Source organism: Manihot esculenta, chromosome 8, assembly GCF_001659605.2.
Source record: "Manihot esculenta cultivar AM560-2 chromosome 8, M.esculenta_v8, whole genome shotgun sequence".
Taxonomy (NCBI): domain Eukaryota; kingdom Viridiplantae; phylum Streptophyta; class Magnoliopsida; order Malpighiales; family Euphorbiaceae; genus Manihot; species Manihot esculenta.
Genome location: NC_035168.2, coordinates 36927335 through 36949315, shown reverse-complemented (window position 1 = coordinate 36949315; position 21981 = coordinate 36927335). Strand labels below are relative to the sequence as shown.

At 31.9% G+C, this 21981-nt stretch overlaps 4 protein-coding genes across 9 annotated transcripts; 2 read left to right on the top strand and 2 right to left on the bottom strand.

Moving 5' to 3' along the window:
- Positions 1 to 1753: 1753 nt before the first annotated feature.
- LOC110620474 (40S ribosomal protein S3a-1) lies at positions 1754 to 4261 on the top strand. The gene is made up of 7 exons (XM_021764226.2): positions 1754 to 1927; positions 2030 to 2077; positions 2334 to 2439; positions 3068 to 3205; positions 3315 to 3500; positions 3583 to 3783; positions 3980 to 4261. The coding sequence occupies exons 1-7, from the start codon at positions 1917 to 1919 to the stop codon at positions 4079 to 4081; spliced, it is 792 nt and encodes a 263-aa protein (XP_021619918.1). The 5' UTR covers positions 1754 to 1916; the 3' UTR covers positions 4082 to 4261.
- An 84-nt stretch (positions 4262 to 4345) lies between these two features.
- LOC110620472 (protein NDL2) lies at positions 4346 to 9369 on the bottom strand. Of its 4 annotated transcripts, none has more exons than XM_021764220.2 (11): positions 9217 to 9369; positions 8977 to 9076; positions 8707 to 8804; positions 8462 to 8550; positions 8004 to 8064; positions 7824 to 7910; positions 7106 to 7183; positions 6964 to 7020; positions 6780 to 6835; positions 6295 to 6430; positions 4346 to 6102 (listed from the first exon to the last, which is right to left on the bottom strand). In XM_021764220.2, the coding sequence occupies exons 1-11, from the start codon at positions 9274 to 9276 to the stop codon at positions 6094 to 6096; spliced, it is 831 nt and encodes a 276-aa protein (XP_021619912.1). In that variant the 5' UTR covers positions 9277 to 9369; the 3' UTR covers positions 4346 to 6093. The 4 variants fall into 4 exon arrangements, with proteins under 4 accessions (XP_021619912.1, XP_021619910.1, XP_021619911.1 ...); XM_021764218.2 differs by having other exon boundaries at positions 5438 to 5968; positions 9217 to 9368; XM_021764219.2 differs by having other exon boundaries at positions 5438 to 5968; positions 9185 to 9305.
- Positions 9370 to 14283: 4914 nt separating this feature from the next.
- On the bottom strand, positions 14284 to 16319 carry LOC110620473. Of its 3 annotated transcripts, none has more exons than XM_021764224.2 (3): positions 16181 to 16319; positions 15616 to 15698; positions 14284 to 15529 (listed from the first exon to the last, which is right to left on the bottom strand). In XM_021764224.2, exon 3 carries the CDS (start codon positions 15444 to 15446, stop codon positions 14547 to 14549), a length of 900 nt encoding a protein of 299 aa, XP_021619916.1. In that variant the 5' UTR covers positions 15447 to 15529; positions 15616 to 15698; positions 16181 to 16319; the 3' UTR covers positions 14284 to 14546. The 3 variants fall into 3 exon arrangements, with proteins under 3 accessions (XP_021619916.1, XP_021619915.1, XP_021619917.1); XM_021764223.2 differs by lacking the exon at positions 16181 to 16319 and adding an exon at positions 15946 to 16174; XM_021764225.2 differs by lacking the exon at positions 16181 to 16319 and adding an exon at positions 15823 to 15896.
- A 1520-nt stretch (positions 16320 to 17839) lies between these two features.
- LOC110621580 lies at positions 17840 to 21344 on the top strand. The gene is made up of 2 exons (XM_021765851.1): positions 17840 to 18044; positions 21148 to 21344. The coding sequence occupies exons 1-2, from the start codon at positions 17840 to 17842 to the stop codon at positions 21342 to 21344; spliced, it is 402 nt and encodes a 133-aa protein (XP_021621543.1).
- The last annotated feature ends 637 nt before the right edge of the window (positions 21345 to 21981 follow it).

Sequence of the window (21981 nt, the reverse complement as noted above, 5' to 3'; positions counted from 1 at the left end):
ATGAGAGACATATCTACACCTGTTATATCTTTTGGAGGCCAAGTGAAAGAGGTTACTCAATTTTTTAACTCTTTTATCAACCGAACCTTCATTTCCCTAGTTAGCGCAGTGCCAAACCGCACCTTTTGCTTCTTCCCAACCCAGACCTCCTCTATTGGATCTCCGGGCTTCGGCTTTATGTGAGATTTTGCCTTCTCCAGCAAATCGATGGGCATGGTTGCCTTTCTAAGACTTTTTACGGGGTATTCGTAATTTTCTTTGGCTGATCTTAGACTGCCTCGAACCGCTACTATTCCTCCAGGACTAGAAGTTTAAGACACATAGCACTCATATTAATAATGATACCATGGTAGTTCAGAACTGAACGACCGAGTATCACATTGTATGCAAATGGAATGTGTACCACCGCGAACTTTGCATATAGTTCTTGCCTATACTTTTTATCCCCGAGCACTAGGGGAAGGTTGACCGTATCCAGTATTGCCACGGTCTTATCTCCTAACTCTACCAAAGGGTAGGATACTCTAACAAGGCTAATCTTATCCAAGCCTAACTTATTGAAAATATTTAAGATAAGAAGGTTAACATAACTATCTACATCCACCAGTACCCTCCTTATCTTGTACCGGTTTAGGAAGATTTTAACAACCAGTGGATCGTTTTGAAAGAATCCGATCGCCTTGTCCATAAGGCCGAACCTTACCTCTTATCTGGTCATAGTTCTTAATAGACAAATAGGTCATCCTTTGCTACTCGCTTATTTTTTCCATTCCCCTTGTCAGGTCCTCCAGTAATGTCCTGCCATCTCTAAATGAATAGAGAGAATCTAATCGGTTTTCCGACAACAGAATCAAATGATGTTGTTGATATTAGATTGATGGTGTGATCGAAATGAAACTATGCTAATATTGGCTAGAATCTGCAAGGGAGAAAATGTGAAGTGGTGGTGGCTCTGACGCTCAAATTAGTATCATGACGAGTAGAGAGAAGGCAACAAATTGCTTAAAGTTTTAGCATTAGAGAATAACGTACATTTGTTTTTGTCTCTGAGATCATTTTTCTTTTATACTATAAAAAAATGGAGATAAATATAATGTTTTCTGAAAATTCGACTATAATGTGGGCGTCTGCTTGGTAATGGATATGGCCAGTTAATAGATTGTAATGGATATGGCCAGTTAATAGATTGATAATTCCGTGATCATAAGTGAAGTGAGAAAGTATCTAATAACGGTAACCCCATGTTGTCCTATTAAGAGAAGATGGGTCTTGACGACTGTCTGAATCTTCCTTTTTTTTGTAATGAGACCGCATATCCCACTTGTCAAATCTCTGCTACTTGTCTTTTATTTCGTAGCGACAATTGATGGCTTACTTTAAGTGGGTGTTATGTAATCTCAATTACCATTTAAGTTAATTTATAGTTATTATTATTTAAATTAATTTATAGTTATTAATAATATTAGTAACTTTATTTTAACATCTTAAAGAATAAATTATATATATATATATTAAAATTATCATAAAATTTTTAATTTATATTTATATATTTATCTAATTTTTATTAGCTCGTTGCAATTTTACGCGAGTACAATTTTACAATTTTACGTGAGTAGCGAATAATTTCGGTACGATCGGCGGAGTTGGATTTAAATGACTAATGACTAATGACTAATGAGTAACGATAGACGAGGTATGCTCAATTAAAAAAGAGGTCTAAAGAAAAGGGTAGCAAACATTAGGGGGTTTATTTCTCAAAAAAAAAAACATATGGGGGTTTGAGTGTAATTAGCAAAATAAGCAAAGCTGTGGAGGTTGAAATAGCGAACCCTAGTAGGGTTTTGGATTTACTTCTTCTTACTTGAATTACATCTTGTCAACGGCGACCGAACCCTAGTCGAAGCTGCACTGAAAACATGGCCGTCGGGTATATAATATGTCTTTCTCGACGTATTGATCTCTCGCTCTTTTTACCTATCCATAATATGGTCTTTGAATTTTGAAATGATTGGGATACTTTTTCTATCAGGAAGAACAAGCGGATATCAAAGGGAAAGAAGGGAGGCAAGAAGAAGGCGTGAGTAGCTTCTCACTGACTGGCATTTTTTCCGTAGTCATTGAGAATTTTGATTCTATTGATCTTGTATAAATTTGTAGACTGAGCTCTGCGTGCATACTTATTGATGATTAGTTACTTCTTGTCTTTGTATATGTAGATTAGGAATCTATGTACATTTTCAATTGAAGATGTATATATGTGTTCGTTCGCGCAGTATATATTTTTAAATGGATTGCTTTAATTTTTTACGAATTGGTGGTTTGTGTGAAAATAGAGTTGATCCGTTTGCAAAGAAGGACTGGTACGACATCAAGGCACCTTCTGTCTTCAATATCAGGAATATTGGAAAGACCCTTGTCACCAGAACCCAGGGAACCAAGGTTCTTCCTTTTTTTTTTTTTTTTCTCGCTAATATATGTACACAAATACCTATCCGTGAATAGATAGTCCTTGTTATGCATGTGGACATGTAGAGGTTTATCTGACATTTTCTATTCTTAAAAACCTGTTTTATTTCCTGAAACTGAGAATTGGCTCACGAGATGTTGTTTAAGTTGTTCTAAAATAGTTCTATATGAGTTCCTAATGAAATTTGATAGGCATTATGATATGGTGTCCAGCAATCAATTGCAATTGTCTGTTTATTATTTTGCACAGAAACCATTACTGTTGGAAGAATTTCATTTTCTTGAGTTGCGTTTGAATTTCATGGAACTTTTATGACAGAGCAATGTTGGAACAGAATAAAAACACCACAAAAGGGAATAAGAAGGCTAATTGCATGGGAACACTGAACACCCATACTTGTTTTTTGATGGAATGTGGAATTTTGAGCTGTGTGTGAACCTATTTGCTTTTATCTTTCTGCCTTTATGTAAGATCAGGGCATGTGACTCACAATGCCTCTAATGCAAGTATGCAACACACAGATTTGAAGGTGTCTTTATTTGGAGTTTCTTCTGTGTTTTAAAGTCTGATTTTCACCTAGGAGCTTGTTTGTGTTAACAGATTGCTTCTGAGGGATTGAAACATCGAGTTTTTGAAGTATCTTTGGCTGACCTTCAGAAGGATGAGGATCATGCCTACAGGAAGATCCGCCTTAGAGCAGAGGATGTGCAAGGGAGGAATGTACTGACAAACTTCTGGGTAAGTAGCATTATGGACAATTTGAGCTTAGGTTGAAAGGCTGTTTAGTTTTCTTTCAATATCAAATTCTTTTGAATCACATAAAATACCTGTTTGTCACAAATTTTAGGGAATGGACTTCACTACGGACAAGCTAAGGTCACTGGTGCGGAAATGGCAGACACTGATCGAAGCCCATGTTGATGTGAAGACTACTGATAATTACACTTTAAGGTTGTTTTGCATTGCTTTCACTAAGAGGCGTGCAAACCAGGTCAAGCGGACATGCTATGCTCAGTCCAGTCAGATCCGTCAGGTTGATATTTTGCCTAGAGTTATTACTGTCATAATGAACTGCTGCACATTAACTCTTAGATCTGCCTTGTTCTTGATGTCAGATTCGCCGGAAGATGAGGGAAATCATGGTTAATCAAGCCTCATCATGTGATTTGAAAGAACTGGTGGCAAAATTCATCCCTGAGATGATTGGCAGAGAAATAGAGAAGGCAACATCCAGCATATACCCCCTGCAAAATGTCTTTATTCGAAAGGTCAAGATCTTGAAGGCACCCAAATTCGATCTAGGCAAGTTGATGGAGGTATGTTTCAAATCTCTGCTCCCTTTGTTCTGTGGTTTATTCCTACGTGCTACAAATGGGAAAAACTTTAATCATGAGTGAGCATGCACTGAACAGTACACATTTTGACATGAGAATCGTTCTGGCATTTTCATTAAGTAAAGTATTTATCCAGTGGGTGCATGTGTTGACTCCTTGATCTGCTGTTCCTCTCTAGGTTCATGGTGATTATTCAGCAGATGATATTGGTGTGAAGTTGGACAGGCCTGCTGATGAAACCATGGCAGAGGGAGAGACTGAGGTTGTCGGTGCAGCCTAAGCAGAGAGGTTTATTTTAGGTTCTGATAATCCTTCCAATTTTCAGCCTTGTAATATTCAAATTCAGAAGCGCAACTCTATGAGTGGTTTCTTAGATATTAAGTCGATTTTGCCTTTGTCCATGTGAATCACGCTAACAATTTGCAACCTTATGCTTCATTATAATTTCTGTTATGATTTATGTTTGGATGGTTGCCTTGCTTATGTTTAACATGGTTGCGGACAGTGAATACTTTGGTTTTGCAGACTTCTACTTTGGTTTTGCAGACTTCCTTGGATGTGGATGCGCAACTTTATTGTTTGGAGTGATCAATCAGAAAATTGGCTGTCTCTTTGCTGTTACAGTTGTAGATTCTTTGTGGGGAAATAGATTAAATTCTCAATTATGGCTTTAGCAGCTTTTAGCTTTTTTAATTTGTTTTAAGCTAAAAGTTGAAGGAATAATTTTCATAATCGCAATTTAATCATTTTAGATAATGTTTCGACTTTTTACTATTACTTTAGAAATTATTGCCAACTACTGTTTATTTTACTCTACATTTATTAATTATCAGAAATTTTGTACATCTAAATATACTCCAATGTTTTGCGCTCTCTCAACTTATAGAACAACTTTTAAAGTATAATACTTATCTGATGATTTTGGCCATTTTATGGAATGTAACATATTTAACTAATGAATATCTGTTTACTGGTGGACTTCAGAAAGTTTTAGGGAAGCTGATGCTGCATTGTCCGCAATAAAAGGTGGAAGATTGCACATTGAAAGAGACAAGTGGTTAACACACTCGTAGTGTTTCAAATCCTCTTCTATGCCTGGCTGAAGCTAGAGTTTCGTTAGTTTCATCCACCATGAAGAGAAACCCAACAATGTAGCTTTAAGTAATTTAAGTGTAATAGGCATAGTATGCCAAGTTGACACCAAAATGCCACTCCAGCCATCGAAACACAATCCTCCATATGAAGTTTTGTGACCCCCACCTCGTTGTGGGCTTTGCCTCGCAAATAAGACCATGGTATTAACGGGAACACGACTCGTTCTCAAATAGAGCAACTATTTCAAACCCAAATTCAGAAACAAAATCTGTGCTTGTCATCAATTTTGTTTCCGAGTTTGTAGAACAGTATCTTCATGAGTAGTCTTATTCAAACAATCTTAACATAAGCAAGGCGCAATGCAGTAGATTCCAGCGGCAAAAAGCTTCACAACAACCTTGACAAACCTCTCACAGGAATTGTGTTTAAAGAACATGAATGTAAGATAAAATGGTAACACATGAAAACATGAACATTAGCTACACATTGTAAAAATTACAAGGAATTTAGGATAACAGCTGCAATTTAAGGAACTAACATGTTGACGAAATAAATTTATAAAAATCAAATATTAATAAATTTGGGAGACTAAATATTCATTTATCCACAGAACAATCCCACAATCTGATGGTCCTGTTTTACTTAATTAAACACGAACTTATTTATCTATCTATTCTTTCTACACCCTGAAATCAATCAAAGAATGTGAATACGCTATCATAGTCATAGATATTGTACATACATCATGGTTATATGTGCAAAGCTCAAATCCTGCAGCTTCTCCTGGATTGCTAAGTTGTAATCTCTCAGGAGTTCAAGAAATCATTTGAACACATCATACTTCAGTGCTAACACGTGTCTTGATAGGTTTGAGCTTGATCCCCAAACTCTCAAGAGAGAGAAGTTCTGGTGCTATACAAGAATGGGTTGAGGGACTGGCTGGTTTGGAGCCGTTACTCAACGAGGAAGCAAAATGAGGTCTGTGGTAGCCAAATCCCATTAGAAAGAATTCCATAGGGATTATCATGGCGTACGGGTGCTCTTCTGTTACTAGTGAGCCACATGCCCGAACCTGTCAACATAAATTGGGAATTGGATGCTTCAGTCACAATGCCAACATGTGAATCTATGCATGTGCACACAAACACAAGCCACTATAATTGTATGCATTTGTCTGCAAGCAAAAGAAGGCCATTTCTATACTTTCTGAAAAAAAAAAAAAAAGGGGAGAATTAGGCAACCAAGTGGTCAGTGTCTAATTGTTTAAAGCAGGGCAAACATGATCATGGTAGATATCATGAACCACTTCAAAAATTAATTTGGTAATGGTTACTAACTGGTATAGGAACTACAGCAAAACAGCACAACAGGATAAGCAACAGATGAAGATCATCCTACCTCAACAAGGGCACAGCTTTTCTTGCTCATTTTGGCACTCATATACACAGATTCATCGCGAAACTGACTACTTTCACCTACAAAAATAAGCGTCTTGCACTGCAACTCCTTCAAGCCATCTGTAAGATCATGCCTCCTGCTTAATAAATTCAATAGTTAGCTGATTATGGACATTATTTACAAGATCTAGTAATTATATCGCGTCTACATAACTTGCTTCAAGGAAAATATTACTTTCAGGTGATTTTTATGATTTAACTATAGGAGATTTTGCAAGTAGTGGCTAGGTTGCAATTCACACTCATATAACCAAAACAGGTGCAACCAGGAGCAAGAATTGTAAATTACAAGAGGCTCTTGACCCTTGGTATTGCAATGGGAGGGAGAGACCTCAGTCTTGCGGAAACAGAAATTAGACAGAAAAAAACTGTAACATAATGTATGAGAATTGAGAAATGATAAACTCTTAAGAAGTGACAACTCACTCATTAATTGCTTGTAGAAAGCGCATGACATTCAAACTTTGCCTCTCATTCAGCAACTGTGTCCACATGTCAAAAGTGACTGACATCAGTTCAATGCAGGTATTAATACATCTCAACCTCTACCAGACACTACTACTAGTTCTTCAAACAGATTGCTCTGACCAATTAACAGAGATTTCCTTACCCTTCTACATCCTTGAATGATGTCTGATTCTGCACCATACATACCGCATCTGATTTCCTAGACAAGGAATTTGAGTCATAAAACAGGCATCGTATATGTATATATATACATATATATAAACATGATCGCTATTAGCTAGTACCTTACTGAAGTATCGTTGGATAAGGCACTCCTTCAATACGCCACACATGCCATATAAATATAATAAATTCAATAATACCTGGAGAAAAGCAAAGTTCAGAAAATTCCTAAGCAAAATTCTCAATTGACATAAAAATGAGTATCTTTTATTTTATTTTGATTTTGTTAATTTCTACTTCTAGGAGAAAAATATTATACATGTCAGCACAAACCAGCATGGACAATGAAGCTTTGGTTTTGAGGTCATTCAACAGTAGGTTAACAAGCGATAATTATAATGTAAATGCATATAGAATATCCAAATAGAATTTTTTTGCTTTTTTAATTAAATTCTTCAAACTGTAGTAGTTCAGCTTTTTATATAACCCTGGATGATACAAGTATAGCTTGCATTGACATGTTGGTTAGAATCAGTGACAGCAACTCTGCATGAAGAAGGAATACCATGAAAACTAGAAATCTAAAATATTTTCTTAATGCTTAAAAATTGATCCGAAATGGTGAGCACCACCGACTAGCTATAAAAGTCCCCATGGTGCTACTGTTATTTTTATTTGGTTTTTCTGGATTTGGCATATAAGTATCAGCTATAGATTTTCTTAGTGCTTTAGTAGTATTGTTTATCATCCATTTTTTTAGCTGAGTGTTCTTTTTTCCTTCTGTTTTATGTTTTATATTTGTAACTTATGAGTAGTGTTGGGTTGAATAAGGAGCAGAACCTTATTGTAAAGCCATTCAGTCCATGAAGGAGCTTTGCAAATAGGGGAAACAAGAATTAACCCAAGGACACGTTCTTTATATTTCATCTGCAACACAGAGAAAAATAAATACCCAACTATTAAAAAAATCAGAATAACAAAAGAAATCAAAGGTTGGGTAACTAACTTTTGCCGACTTACTGCAAAAAGCGTCAGAATGTAAGCACCAGCTGTCACACCTAAGCACAGGACCTCTTTCAGCCTGATTTAGAAAATCAGTTAAAACTTAAATACAATACAGCTAACATTAGTCAGAAAGGAGATCTAACTTAATCCATTTCAATTAAACGATGCAATAAAGTATGATATAGATGCATATTGGAAGTAGGAAACATTCATTTCAGGGGTTTCTTTTAGTTTTGGACTTCCTAAAGAAAATTATATTTTTATTTTGATAAAAGAATGGGATATCTAGAACTGGCAAATTGCATTAGCTGAAACTTGAATCAACATGTCAGGCAATGGATTGAACTTAGCATCAGATCTTGCAAGTCATCAACATGTGTTATGATCTGAATTGGAACAATCTGATATGAAAGGTTCAGGTTCTACAGAACAGAAGAAAGCAATATTATTACAACTAGAGGCTACATACATACCTGAAGAAATCAAGCACTTCAGCAACCTGGTCTGCCAAGTCATCCACACTGAGTAATGGAACATCAGAAGAAATGACATCAGCTCCCAACTGCAACAACTCTTGAACAAAGGGTCAAGAAAAGAGAGACCTTATTAGTTTAGTTCAGAGGTGAAGAGGAGAAAAATAGAAAGACCCCTCCAAACAGAAACAAAATTAGACAATTAAGCAAAACAAAACAGCTAAAGCTAAAAGAAACAAACTGACCTCATGCCCAGGGGCATCAATATGGTAAATGCAGAAGTTATGAAGCAACAAAGAAGCTGCCTCTGGACAAAAGAAGAGGCCTTGGAAACAAGACATATCTGTGAAAATCGTGAGACCAAGAATCAAACAAATCATAGACATGTTAAAAATTCAAAATTGTTGAACCATAAGTATCTGTAAAGAAGCAACAAAAGCTACTAACATACTAAAAACTAAAAGGCTAAATCATTACAAACACGTTTAGAGTAAACTACAAGTTTCCATACATACAATTGAGAGCAACATCTGGATATGTTATCAAAGCAGGCTTCTCTTGATCACCACAAACATACACTGAAATTGAACCTCTGCTCGTTTTCACCACGAATTCCTGCAACAAAAATTAAATCAACAACAAAATATAAACATGAACACCTATAAATTAAAACCCAGAATAAGAAAACCCTAAAAAAAAGAAGAAGAAATGGCTGACTGTTACTTGTGGACGCGTTTGCTTAGTTCGTTAATTACCTTCCCTTCCAAACAAAGCACGTCAATGTCTATAGAAACTGACTCATTTGACTCGCCCATGGCTCAGCTCTTTCACACCCCCAATATGCTGAATAACACAAATGGCAGTAGCCTGGCTTATATATGCCTGCCTCCTCCCTTCTGTTTTGCTTTTCACAACTTCACCAAATGACCAAATCACCCTAGAAAATAAAACGAAATTACAAGGCAAGCCCTCGTAATTTGGATAGAAAGACAAGCTTGCCCTGTGGTCAGAGCATTGACTTTCAGTCATTTAGTTTGTAATACTCAAAAAAATTAAATTATTATTTAACTAATTAATTATTTAATGTTTATTAATTAAAATTAACATGTGATTAAAATTCTGTTGTTTTATGAAAAATATTTTTTAAGAAATATTTTAAATAATTTTTAGTATTTAAATATTTTTTAAAATAATTAATAAAAAATATTTTTTAATTAATGAAAATTTTAGTATTTAAAAAAAATACTTCCAATTTAAAAAATTATTTTGAGAATTTTATTAATTTTTTATATATAAATTTATTAATATATTTTATTTTTAAATTAAAATTAAATAATAAATTATGTTTATTAAAATATATCTAAATTATTTTTCATAAATAAATAGAGTATAAGAAAGAAAATATTTATACGCGCAAAACGGTCGATGAGGGTAATATTGTCAAGAGAAAAATACCGAAAAGCGCAAGAGAGGGATTGGGGGAATAAAAACGGCATCGTTTTATGGAGAACAAGCGAATAAGGACTTCACTGAGAAGTATCAGACAGCTGTATGCCACCTGGAAGCTGCAAAACAGAATGATCCAGTGAGTTAACCCATCCTAGTGCTCCAGGTTATCACCGCCCAACCTTTTCTTCCCGGCGCTGCCATTTAGTATACACTTAATTTTAAAATAAAAATAAATAATATATAGAGAGAGAGAATTAAAAAAGAGAAAAATAAATAAATAAATAAATAATTAAAGTGAATAAAGGTAAGTAAAAGGAAGAGCAGAAGATAACAATGATTTACGTTATCCCATGATGAATGGGTAAAAGCAATTTAAAAAAGGAGAATGAGTCAGCAAATACTCGAGAAGTAGGAACAAGAATTTGTCTGTCAGTATCAGACTGACACGTGGGACGAAAATAAAGATTAAAAAAAGAAACGCGTTTTGAAACTGCAATCACGGGCACTGCTCCAAATTTATTATTTAAATAAATGCTGTGAGGTTGTCGGAACATGCTCCACCAATTTTGTCTGCACATTACATTACTGCTGCTTCTGATTTGTCCTATTATAGTTTTTGTCCACACATTACTCCTCTGTATATTTTGTTTGAAATTTGAATTTCCATCATTTTTCTGTTCAAATTTAATGAATTTGCTGTATTCTTTAATGAATTTTACCTTTTTATTGGGAAAAGAAAGTTTCATCTTGCTTCCAATTAGATGAGGGCAGGAAGTTGTGTATCAACATTCTCTCTGATTTCACTTTCTTTAGCTCATTTTCTTCATTGTAAATCCCTAAATTTTAATAAACAACATATGTAGATTTTAACTACTGTTTTAGAAAGGCCTTTTGTTTTTCTTGGTGTGGTCTGAATTATGGGCCCTACGTTATGGTAGGGCTATAACATCAGTTCATCTCAACCTACACACTATGATCAGACCTGGGCCGCTTAAGAAGCAAAAGATATTGTTTTTTCCCCCAATAGAAAGGATTCTGCCATTTGATATGAAGATTTCCTTGTAAACATAATTTTCTAGATATTCCCCGATAGCAACGCATAGTTTGGTTGGATGTCATGGGCCGTTTCTTCTCTCCGGTTATACTCTGCGGTATCCAGTGACAGACGGATGCAGAAATTTGAACTAGAGGTCAATTTTATTTTTATCATTACAACGTTAAATTTTATTTATTTTAGAAAAAATTATATATATATAAAATAAAGTTCATTAAATTAAAAAAAAATACTTGCAAGTTAAATTAATTTGTTTACATAAAATTTTTTTATAAATTTTTTAATAGCTTAACCTATTATCCATATAAATACTATTTAATTTTATCTATATTTAAAATTATTTTAAAATAATTTAACTCATAATCTATTAAACTCATTAAATAATCTAATCATTATTTAGTATTTTTTTAATTTAAAATTTATTTTCATAAATTAAAAGTTTAATATATAATTTTAATTATATAAATATAAATGAAAAAAATAATTATTACTTTATAATAATAAAAGATAAGTGTATAAAAATAAATTAAATAATGAGTGAATACTTATTTTATAAGTAATTTAAAAAAGATAGTATATTTGAAGTTAAAGCCTTATATTAGAAGTAAATTTTCTGCATTGAAAAAGAATAAAAAATTAGGATGTGATTTTATTTATGAGATAATTATTTTCTAATTATTTTTAAAAAATTTATTAGTTTCTCTCTATATCAAAATCACTCGAGTAAAGACAATCAATAAAATATTTTTATGAAATTAAATTATTTAATAATACTTATTTTATTTTGACATTATTCAATAAGACTAAATAGTGTATATATTTAAACTTATATATACTAAATAATATGGATGGTTAAAATTATATGAAATAAATAATATAAATATTTAAATTAAAATAATTAATTTTTTTATAGAAGGATTAAGAATTTAATTTTATAAAATATAAAGATATTTTAATAGTATAATTTTTAAATAGAGATGAATTAATAATTTATTTAAAAATTCAGAAATTTAATATTTTTTAATTTATTTAAATTAAAAAGAAATATCTAAATATACTTACATAATCTTAAAAAGTTCAGGGCCCATAGCCCTCTATATCCGGCGATATCACCGGAAACCGCTTATCTTTGTTGTTGGGTTTGTGGTGTTGATTTTAGTTCTCAATGTTTCCTTTTTTTTTTTTTTTTTTTTTTGGGTCTATGAGTTTGGTTGCATATTATCATTTGACACTTTTATTATAAAATAACTTAAGCATTCATGTGATAACACGTAAATATCACATCTTAATTTGCAAGAATTAAGTTATTTCAACCTTTTGAAAGTTGAAAGGTTTTAAGAATTAAGTTATTTCAATCTTTTGAAAGTTGAAAGGTATGAAAGATAAAACGACTTTCTGAGGAAAAAAAAAAAAAAAAAAGGCAAATTATGCCTTCAGCCTATAAATGTTTGTACCAGTATTTCAAAGTTTTCCAAAAACAGGATTACATGTGCATAATATATTAGCTGGTTGGTTTAAAGCAGAGAATTTCCAAGGCCAGCAATAGTTAAATCATCCCAATCCCTGCTGATCTTTTTGACTTGTAACCTATCATGCAGTAAGGCACTACATGAAAGAGCAATATCATCTATGCATGAGTTCACAAATTTAATCTCACAAGTCATAAATTACCATGTCAAAGGATTGTCAGGTAGAAACTCAAATTTAGAATTATAAACTCAAATCAGTATCTAAGCATATATCATGATTCGATAGCAATCATTATCACTTGTTCTTCACAGCAAACCGCCAGCTGAGATTCCTACATATCTGACATATCTACAGAATTTGGAGGCTCAGAACAGCAAGAATATATGCATACGTGTTTCAACCACAACTGCAACCACTTGACGGCAAGCTGCCAACTGAGGTTCCAACATATTGTTTTTTAATGTCCCAGAACCACTTCTGATAGATAATGGAGTTCTAAGTTCCACAAATAGTTTGAATAAACTACAATTTAGTACCTATAGTTTAGTAAAATCTACAAATTAGTCTCTCTATTTTTTAAAACCAGCTATTTAATCCTTGTAATTAAAGAAAAACAACATATTAATCCCTACTATGCAACATAAAGTTAAATCACCATTCTTGTATTATTTTTTAAGAACTATTTTGCTGTGTACATTTAACCTACAGGGACTCAAATGTTGGAATGCATGTAAGAGACTAAATTATGAATAAAATTAAGGAATTAAGTTGTTTATGGACTAATTATTTTAGTTTTTAATATTTTCTAAAAACAAGGACTAATGTGTATGGTTCACTAAAATACAAGGACTAAATTGTAGTTTATTCTGAATGTTTTCACAACTCAAGTTGACAATCTTGAAACTCCACAGTTATAAGGCAATGAGACTTGTATACAACTAATTTAGAGATCTTTTCAGAAGATGGTAAACCTAAGCAGAAACCCACACAGGCACATCATCCTTAAAAGAGGAATATGAATAAAGGACAAAGAAATTATAAAATGGTCCGATTATTAAAAGTTAGCCATAAAACTTGATACAAGACTGGTAAATTCGATAAACTAGCAGTGAAATATTATATGCATGGATTAAGTAAATAAACCAAGGCAAATTAATATAACTGCAAAGGCTAAAGTGACAAGAGAATAAGCACACATCCACTGCAGAACTTATGCAGTCATAAGCTACATTAGATTCTATACAATGAATCAGGCAGAAATATCAGCATGTAATTAACTTTGTTGCCATGGTTATTAATCTTTGAGTATACCATTCTAGCACTAGGAGAAGCATAAGCACAGAATCAGGCTCGGCTATCTTTAAGAGATGGCTAATTGAATATAATAGTACATCGCATATCCATGATAATTTGATGGATAATAATAAAAAATAAGGTAAAAATGAGATCAGAATTTCATACCAATATCATCAATGGCAGAATATACATGCCCGAATTGGATCACTCATATATCCTTTCCCCATTCTGCTTCTCTATTCTGCATTACAGTATGAGACATCATTTATCTTATATAAACTGGAAGTCTGGAAGCATGGTATGATCTTAAATTTTTCTTCCTCTGCAAGATGCAATAAGTGGGGAACCCTGCAACACAGACATGAATCCCAATTCCTAACAAATGGTAAATCAACAAGTAATGTTGGCATTAGTTATCTCTAGAGAAAGCAGCACATACTTGCGACTGAGACATGGCATGCAATAGAGCATCATAAGGGAGAATTCAACTCAAAAGCCAATGAGCCAAGATGCCTAAATGATGCATTTGGCACAAACAAACTCAAACCTCAAGTAAAAAAAAATTTCAACCATGAAATTAAGCATTCTGTTGATACTGGATTGTAACAGAAGAAGATATAGAAAAAAGAAAGGGAACATTTTGGTAAAGATATACAGCCAACTGAAACATGAAATTGTATCAATACAATTGCTCAACTCAGGAGGACAAAAAAGAAGAGAAAAACTGTTTAATCAAATTAAGTGTAATCAATCACATAATCAATAAAATCACAAGTCCTAATGGTTCTGTTAGCACTCAAAGAAAAGTTTCTGAGTCTACTCATTCTTCCAAGCATATAAAATCAGCGAAAAACCAAGATTTTGTGATTTGGAATCCAGAACTCTCTGTGAGAACGACCATGGCAACACATTTGGATCTGTATGGGGTTGGCTTGACCATAACTTCTCAGCTGAGAGGCATGTCTTGAACATAAAAACAGCATTGCCAACAGATGTGCCGAAGAGCCAATTATGAACATCCCAAAGGACTTCTACAGCCAACCCATCAACCAATATGGTATGATTCCCTCGGAACTTCCACCGCAACCGTTTCACTTGCATCACAGTCTTACAGTCCACACGAACCACAAGAAACGGATCACTGATACCAATCGTGTCACATTCAATCACAAGATCATGAATTGGCCCATTGTCACAAAACTGAGCCCTGGTGCTAAACACCTTCTTGCCAAACACGTGTTCTCTCTTGGAAACTAAAACAGCATTAGAAGGAATGAGAGAGGCACTAGTTTTCTTGAAAGCTTCTTTTGTCATATCCCCCAGAAGGAGAACCATTTGCCCATCAACAACAACACCCACATAAAATCCCTCCAAGGGTTCAGGACCAAATCCAAATTTAGCAGATGAAAGGTCCCAATAAATGTCAATTTTACAAGAATATGCTTCTAAACTCTTTGACCCTTTTCTTTTGGAGAATAACCACGGTTTAATATCAACTTTGCATAAACATTGATTAGCAGAATCATCCATCCCTATACTTAGGCCTTGACCCATCAAATTCTTACTCCACGTAATTGTGATCAAGCAAGAGCGACCTCGAATTCTACATTGATACACGCAAGTAACCCAATTCTGCGCATTTTTACTAGTATTTGAAGATGAAGAATCAGCCACTTGCACACCATTTTCACCAAAGCAAGACGGAAAATCTCTCATTTTTATTACAAAGAACTCCAATTCACTTGCAGTAAAAAATCCCACCCAGGTCTTTCGACAAACACTTGAGCCCAATTTTGCATCTAAAAGTAACAGAATAAAAATGACTCAGAGATGGAGCTATAAACAGTGTACGAAGAAGTTAACAAATCAAACAAAGAGCTCTTACCTCAGAAACCCATCTCAGAAACACTTCAAAATCAGCAATTCAAGCCTTGATTTGATCTGGGTATGGTCTACACAGATGCATTTCTACAAAAGAAACCATCAATCAATAGCTAAAGAAATGAGAGCAAAGGAAAAACTAAAATTGAAGACAAGAATAGAGAATGCAAGTATTAAAGCAACTGAGGAGAGAAGCAGACAAAAAGCATACACGTTTCACTGTCAATACCATCTCCAACAATTTAAAAAAAAAATCTAAATTCTTAGACAAATTGATCAATCGTAATAAAAGAAAAAGGAAAAGAAAAATGTCCATGTATGATGTATACTGTACCTCAAGAAAATGACAGGTTAAATAGAGAAGGGAACAAAAAAAAGGTTAAGTGCGAAGGCTATGGCAACTGGGTATTGCTGGAAAGGCCGGGTTTTGAAGATTACTCCACACTGAGAAAGGAAAAAAGGTATCTCTTTCTCCCTGTAAGTCTCTCTCATGACCTTCTTTTACCTGACATGTCTTCACATGTAAATAGAGAAACCAACAATTACAGCAGTGAGGGATAGAGATTCACCTGGAAATTCTCATTCTCATGGAAAGAATAAATAAATAAACATGGTAAAGGCGTATATTCAGAGTATTTATACAACGATTATCTTCATTTCTGCCTGTATTTAAAGGATTAAACAACAACAACAAGAAGAATATGATGATGATCAGAGATGATTTGGTGTGGGTCCAATTCAAGCAAAGTTAACGCAAGCACGATGCAGATTTAATAATTAATTTCATTTTCTTTCCTTAATAACAACTTTTTTTTAGGAAAAATAATTAAAAAATTACTTTATAATTTTCTGAATGTTTTCTTTTATATTGATGATTTACTTCAAACTAATATTTGTTATAATGCTGTGAATTATATATATATATATATATATAGTTTTTTTTATTTTTTAAATATTATTTAATGTTTACATTTATTATTTTAACAATTTTATATTATAAATTTAACTTTTTATTATTTATATATAATTTAAATTTTAAATTTTAGATTACATAATATATAAAATTTTTAAATGTTAACATTTATTAAATTTAATAAATTATTTTTAGTATAATAAGTAATTTAATTCTATTAAATTTAAAATTAATAACATTAAAAATTAAATTCACCTATATAATATTATAAATTTTTTTACTTTAAATAAAGATTATAATAAAAAATTACTATAAATATTAAATGAGTATTAGTATTTATATTATTTTTAATTTATTATAAAAATAGATTTTAATTCATACAATATGAAGAAAATTTAAATAAAGATTAAAATTTTTTTTAAATGAGAATTAAGAATTGAGAGTTTTAACTGTGAGACTTTTCAATTTATTCAAATATACTTACCACTAGATTAAGTATGTGAATACGATTAAAAATATTATCTTTTTATTTACTTACGGCCGATCAGTGATTATTTTACCTAATATATTATTTATTTTAAATAAAAAAGTTTTAAATATTTTATTATTTTATGTAATATATTATTTATTTTAAATAAAAAATTTAAAAAAATTGAATTTTTATATAAATTTTAACAAAATTATAAAATAAAATGAAACTCATTTATTATAGATAAAAAAAAATTGTATTTATATACATATATTAATCTAAATTTGCAACCTTAAAAGTTATCAAAGAGTTTATTTTAAAGTTTTCACTATAACATATTATTTTACAGCTTTTTGTATGGAGTAAAAGGTAGTCCTAATACATTTAAACTCCAAACTAATTATTTATTATCATAATAAATGTCTATATTTTATTTAAATATTTTTAAATTTAAATTACTAAATATCTTTGGATAAACTGTAATTTAGTCCCTCTGGTTTAGTGAAATGCAACCTTTTGTCCCTCTGTTTTAAAAAATCTTCAATTTAGTCACTGTGATTTTTAAAAACTATGACATTAGTCCATCCCGTTAGATTTTCAGTTAAATCACCATTAATTTTAGTTAAAAAGACTAAAATACTCATTCTCTCTCCATTCTCTCTCCTTCCTCTTCCTTTTCTTCTTCTTCTTCTCTTTTTCGATCTCCTTCTTCTTCTTCTTCTTCTTCTTCTCCTTCCCGATCTCCTTCGGAAAGAGTTGCAAAGTGTATTGGGAGGGAAGACTGTGAGCTTGCCGCAGGTGTTTATAAGGGGAAATCGTGTGGGTGGCGCTGAAGTGATTAAGCAAATGTTTGAGATTGTAGAATTGGCCAAGGTCCTGGATGGATTTCCGAGAAGACAGCCCGGGTTTGTTTGCGAAGCGTGTGGCAATGTGAGGTTTATGCCGTGTGGAAATTGTAGTGGTAGTAGGAAGGTGTTCGATGAAGATGAAGGGGTGCCCAAGAGTTGCTTGGAATGCAATGAGAATGGGTTGATTCGGTGCCCAGATTGTGGTTCATGATTTTCTCTCCACATATTATTTGCTGTGTGTTCTTCGTCGTTTTGTTGATGTATCATGTATGTATGGATGTGGATATTGTATTGAAGGTCGAATTCAAAATGCTCTTTGGATTCATGGGCTTTTTTTCTCTTTCTTATTTCTAATTGTATGATCATCGATTAGGGGATCGATGTTCACTATTCTATGAAGAGTACTATGAGAAATAATACATTGGTATTAAAACACCAATGGGTTGTGTGTTTTGCTAGTATTGTATACAACGGGGAGAGTTTCTCCGTTATGTCAATGTAAATATTTTGTACTCTGTGGTATGAAAACCAGAAAAAAAAAAAAAGAAGGTGCAAATGATGGATATAATGAAAAAAAGAAGCAGAAGAAGGAGATCGGGAAGGAGAAGAAGAAGAAGAAGAAGAAGAGGAAGAAGAAGGAGATCGGAAAAGAGAAGAAGAAGAAGAGGAGGAGGAAGAGGAAGGAGAGAGAATGGGTATTTTAGTCTTTTTAACTAAAATTAACGGTGATTTAACTGAAAATCTAACGGGAGAGACTAATGTCATAATTTTTAAAAATCACAGTGACTAAATTGAAGATTTTTTAAAATAGAGGGATAAAATGTTGCATTTCACTAAATCAGAGGGACTAAATTACAGTTTACCCAATATCTTTTTATAGAAAAAGAGGATTTATTATTTATTAAAAATTTTGAAATATAGGAAATTAGTATTTTATTGACTTTCTCTTACTTCGATATATATTTGTGTGTGATGAAGAACATAATTAAAAAAAAATGAGATGATAAGATTATTTTTTAAGTATTTTTTAAAATTTTTAAGTATTTAAATAATAATAATAATACTAATATTTAAAATAAAGGTAATTCTTTACTATCTTTTTTTTTAATTATTAATTTGTGATAATTATTTTATATATTTTATAATTTTTATTTTTTAAATTTGAATTTATTATCTAATATTTTAATATTGTAATAATTATTTTTTAATATTTTTAAATAATATTTAAGTTTTTTATTTTAATAATCATAAATCATTATATATATATATATATATATATATATATATATATATATATATATATTTAATGGTAAATATTCAAAAAGTAACAATTTAAATATAATAATATAATATTATGATAATTATTTTAATAGTTTTGTTATTTTAATAATCTTATCTCAAAAATTTTAATTGAAATATTATCAAAATTATTAATTTTTAATGATTATCCTACATAATTATTAAATAAAATTAATTAAACTCATAAATAAAAAATTTAAATATATATTAATTTTAAATGATAAATATCTAAAATTATTTTAACTGATATATGAATAATTTATTTATTTAAATTTATTTAAATAATAAAATAATTATTTATTTTAAAATTTAAAATTAATTATGAATAGTTAAATAACATAAAAGTAAAATCGGTAATCTCATTATTCCCCTCTCTCGTATAATGGAATTTCCCATATAACAATTAGTATTTTTTTTTTTTTTTGGATTTAACGAATGCCAAATAATTTAAAAATAAAAGAAATAAATTGAGAGTGTGAAGATTTTTATTTCAAAGAAAAAATCCCTTCCAATTTATTTATAAGGTACTTGTATCTAATTAATCACACTCAATGACAATTAAGGCTCATAGTATAATTTTCGTCCTAAATAAGTTTAAAATTTATTCATCAAAATTAATAAAATTTATTAATAGTTTTAATTTTAAAAAATTTACTATAATTTATCAAAAATATTCTTTAAATGATCATAAAACTATTAAATGTATAAAAAAAAATTTAATGTTATTTTGAAATTTTTAAAATGATTGATAATTTAGGATAAAAATAATTCTTTAAAACAATGCGAGACGGAGATAGTATATCCAAAAAGTAATTTTTTTTAATGAATTATATTTCTTTTAATTTTTTTCTAACTTAATAAGATTTGAGTTAAGTTTTCAGGTAAATAAATTAATGACCTTTCACCTTTACATAAATATGTTGCCTACTTTTTTCTTCTTTTTTTTTTTTAAGTTTAAGAATTTTACCTTTTATAAATGTGAATAATATTGAAATAATATTCGTCCAAAATATGCTATAAGTTGTTATTATACGACTGAATTATATGATAAGTTCTTGATAAGTTATGATGTGTGGTTACGAAATTCTTACCCATAAAAAAGAAGACCCGAACATCATAAATGGTCGGAACAGTAAAAGACTTGCCCTCTCTTGAGTCGGTCGAGTTCTTCATGGTACGAAGTTACCGTCAGAGGATATAATCTAGTAGATTTTCATTATGCCTATAATTTCGAGATTTCTTATATCTACTAATCGGTATCAGTCGGATTTTCAGGAGATTCGATAATTAACTCTATTTTCTTACAGTATAAAAGTAAAACATACACAGAGTTCAAGGTACACATTCTTACACACTCATCATAAACATAAGATTTCTATTACATTCGCCCTTTTTAGTAAATTACCGACTTGAGCGTTGGAATGTCTGCCTATAGATACCAACCACCTCACTCTTTCTCTTTTGCAGATTGACCAATCACACATCAGCTCATTTTCAGCCACATCATTTGGTTTGTTGCCGGGAGCCCCATTGAAAACTCTGTGTTCAGTTAGTTAAATCTGGTTTCCTATTTATTTTTTCCCTGAAAATACCTTTCTTTGCCCTTTATTCACAAAATGACTGAAAACACACGAGTTGTTGTTAAGTCTATTGCCGACAAAGGAGCCCTCATCTTCTCTACCCATGGTAGCGAATAAAACACTCCTTCTATGGTCAATGAGGTAGACCTCAACAATCTGAATAATGAGTAGATGCTCTAACATATCAAAAAATTGCATGCAACTCTCGAGTAATATAAAGTTCGAAAGGAGGCCTCAATTATTGCTCCCATAATAAGGGAAAAAGCTTGCTATGTTATATAAGTCTAAATTTGTTACCTGCGTACCTCCTAAAAAGCTCTCCTCAGACTTACAAAAAATTCGACAAGGAAAGGGAGAGTCATTAAGGAGCCTCATCTCATATTTCAATATTGAAGTAATACAGGTTGAATAATTAATTACAAAATAGCGTACGAAGAATTGAAGAAGGGAACTCGTAATATCAAGTTCAGGGACTCTCTAATTAATAACCCAACTGCTACTTATCAGCAGCTAATGGATAAGGCTAAAAAATACATAAGGTTGGATGATGAAGTCCAAGCGCTGAGAGAAGATAAGAGGATGAGCCAAAAGAAAAATCCAGAAGCTAAAAAGGCAAGGCTGTGAAGGAGATAGCAAGAATTATCCTATGTCCCAAGGAAGGAACAATCGAGATAAGTACAAAATTATACACCATTAAATCACTCACGAATGCATATTTTAATATGGATAAGGAAAAATGATAAAGACATTAGATAGCCCTCCAAGCTCAACCCTGATAATGCCGGTGGGCGAGACAGGACCAAATGTTATCAGTTCCACCAAAATTATGGACATACAAAAGAGGAATATCGGCAATTAAAAGATAAAATCAAGAGATCGATAAGGGATGGTATATTCTGAAAGTTCACTAGAAAGTATAAAGAGGAAAGGAGACTCAAGCCTGAGGTAAGGACTCATGAAAACACCATTGACAGTGAACCCGTTAGGTTATACATGTAACCGCAGGTAACCCTAATGATGGTAAAGGCAAGAACAAGCGTGTGCTGAGGACGTCTTATCTATAGAGCAAGAACCATAGGCAAAGCATATGATAAAGTTCGGACCTGCAGATAAGGTGTTTGGTTTTTTTTTTCACAATGACCGATTAGTCATTAGTGTTCGTTTGAACATGTATGACATAAGGAAAGTCTTGGTCGACAAAGGTAGTTCCATCAACCTCATTACTTTAGAAGCTTTTAATAAGTTAAGTTTAGATAAAAAT

Bases quoted from the DNA above. Each gene is read 5' to 3' on its own strand.
- LOC110621580 (XM_021765851.1), top strand. From the start codon at position 17,840: ATGTTTGAGATTGTAGAATTGGCCAAGGTCCTGGATGGATTTCCGAGA. The intron at 18,045-21,147 runs GTTCATGATTTT...ATTACAAAATAG, and splicing joins GATTCGGTGCCCAGATTGTG to CGTACGAAGAATTGAAGAAG.
- LOC110620472 (XM_021764218.2), bottom strand. From the start codon at position 9,276: ATGGGCGAGTCAAATGAGTCAGTTTCTATAGACATTGACGTGCTTTGT. The intron at 6,431-6,779 runs GTGAGTTGTCAC...TTTATTAAGCAG, and splicing joins TTTCTACAAGCAATTAATGA to GAGGCATGATCTTACAGATG. The intron at 5,969-6,294 runs GTAGGATGATCT...TTATGTTGACAG, and splicing joins AAAGCTGTGCCCTTGTTGAG to GTTCGGGCATGTGGCTCACT.
- LOC110620473 (XM_021764224.2), bottom strand. From the start codon at position 15,446: ATGAGAGATTTTCCGTCTTGCTTTGGTGAAAATGGTGTGCAAGTGGCT.
- LOC110620474 (XM_021764226.2), top strand. The intron at 2,440-3,067 runs GTTCTTCCTTTT...TTGTGTTAACAG, and splicing joins CCAGAACCCAGGGAACCAAG to ATTGCTTCTGAGGGATTGAA. The intron at 3,784-3,979 runs GTATGTTTCAAA...GTTCCTCTCTAG, and splicing joins ATCTAGGCAAGTTGATGGAG to GTTCATGGTGATTATTCAGC.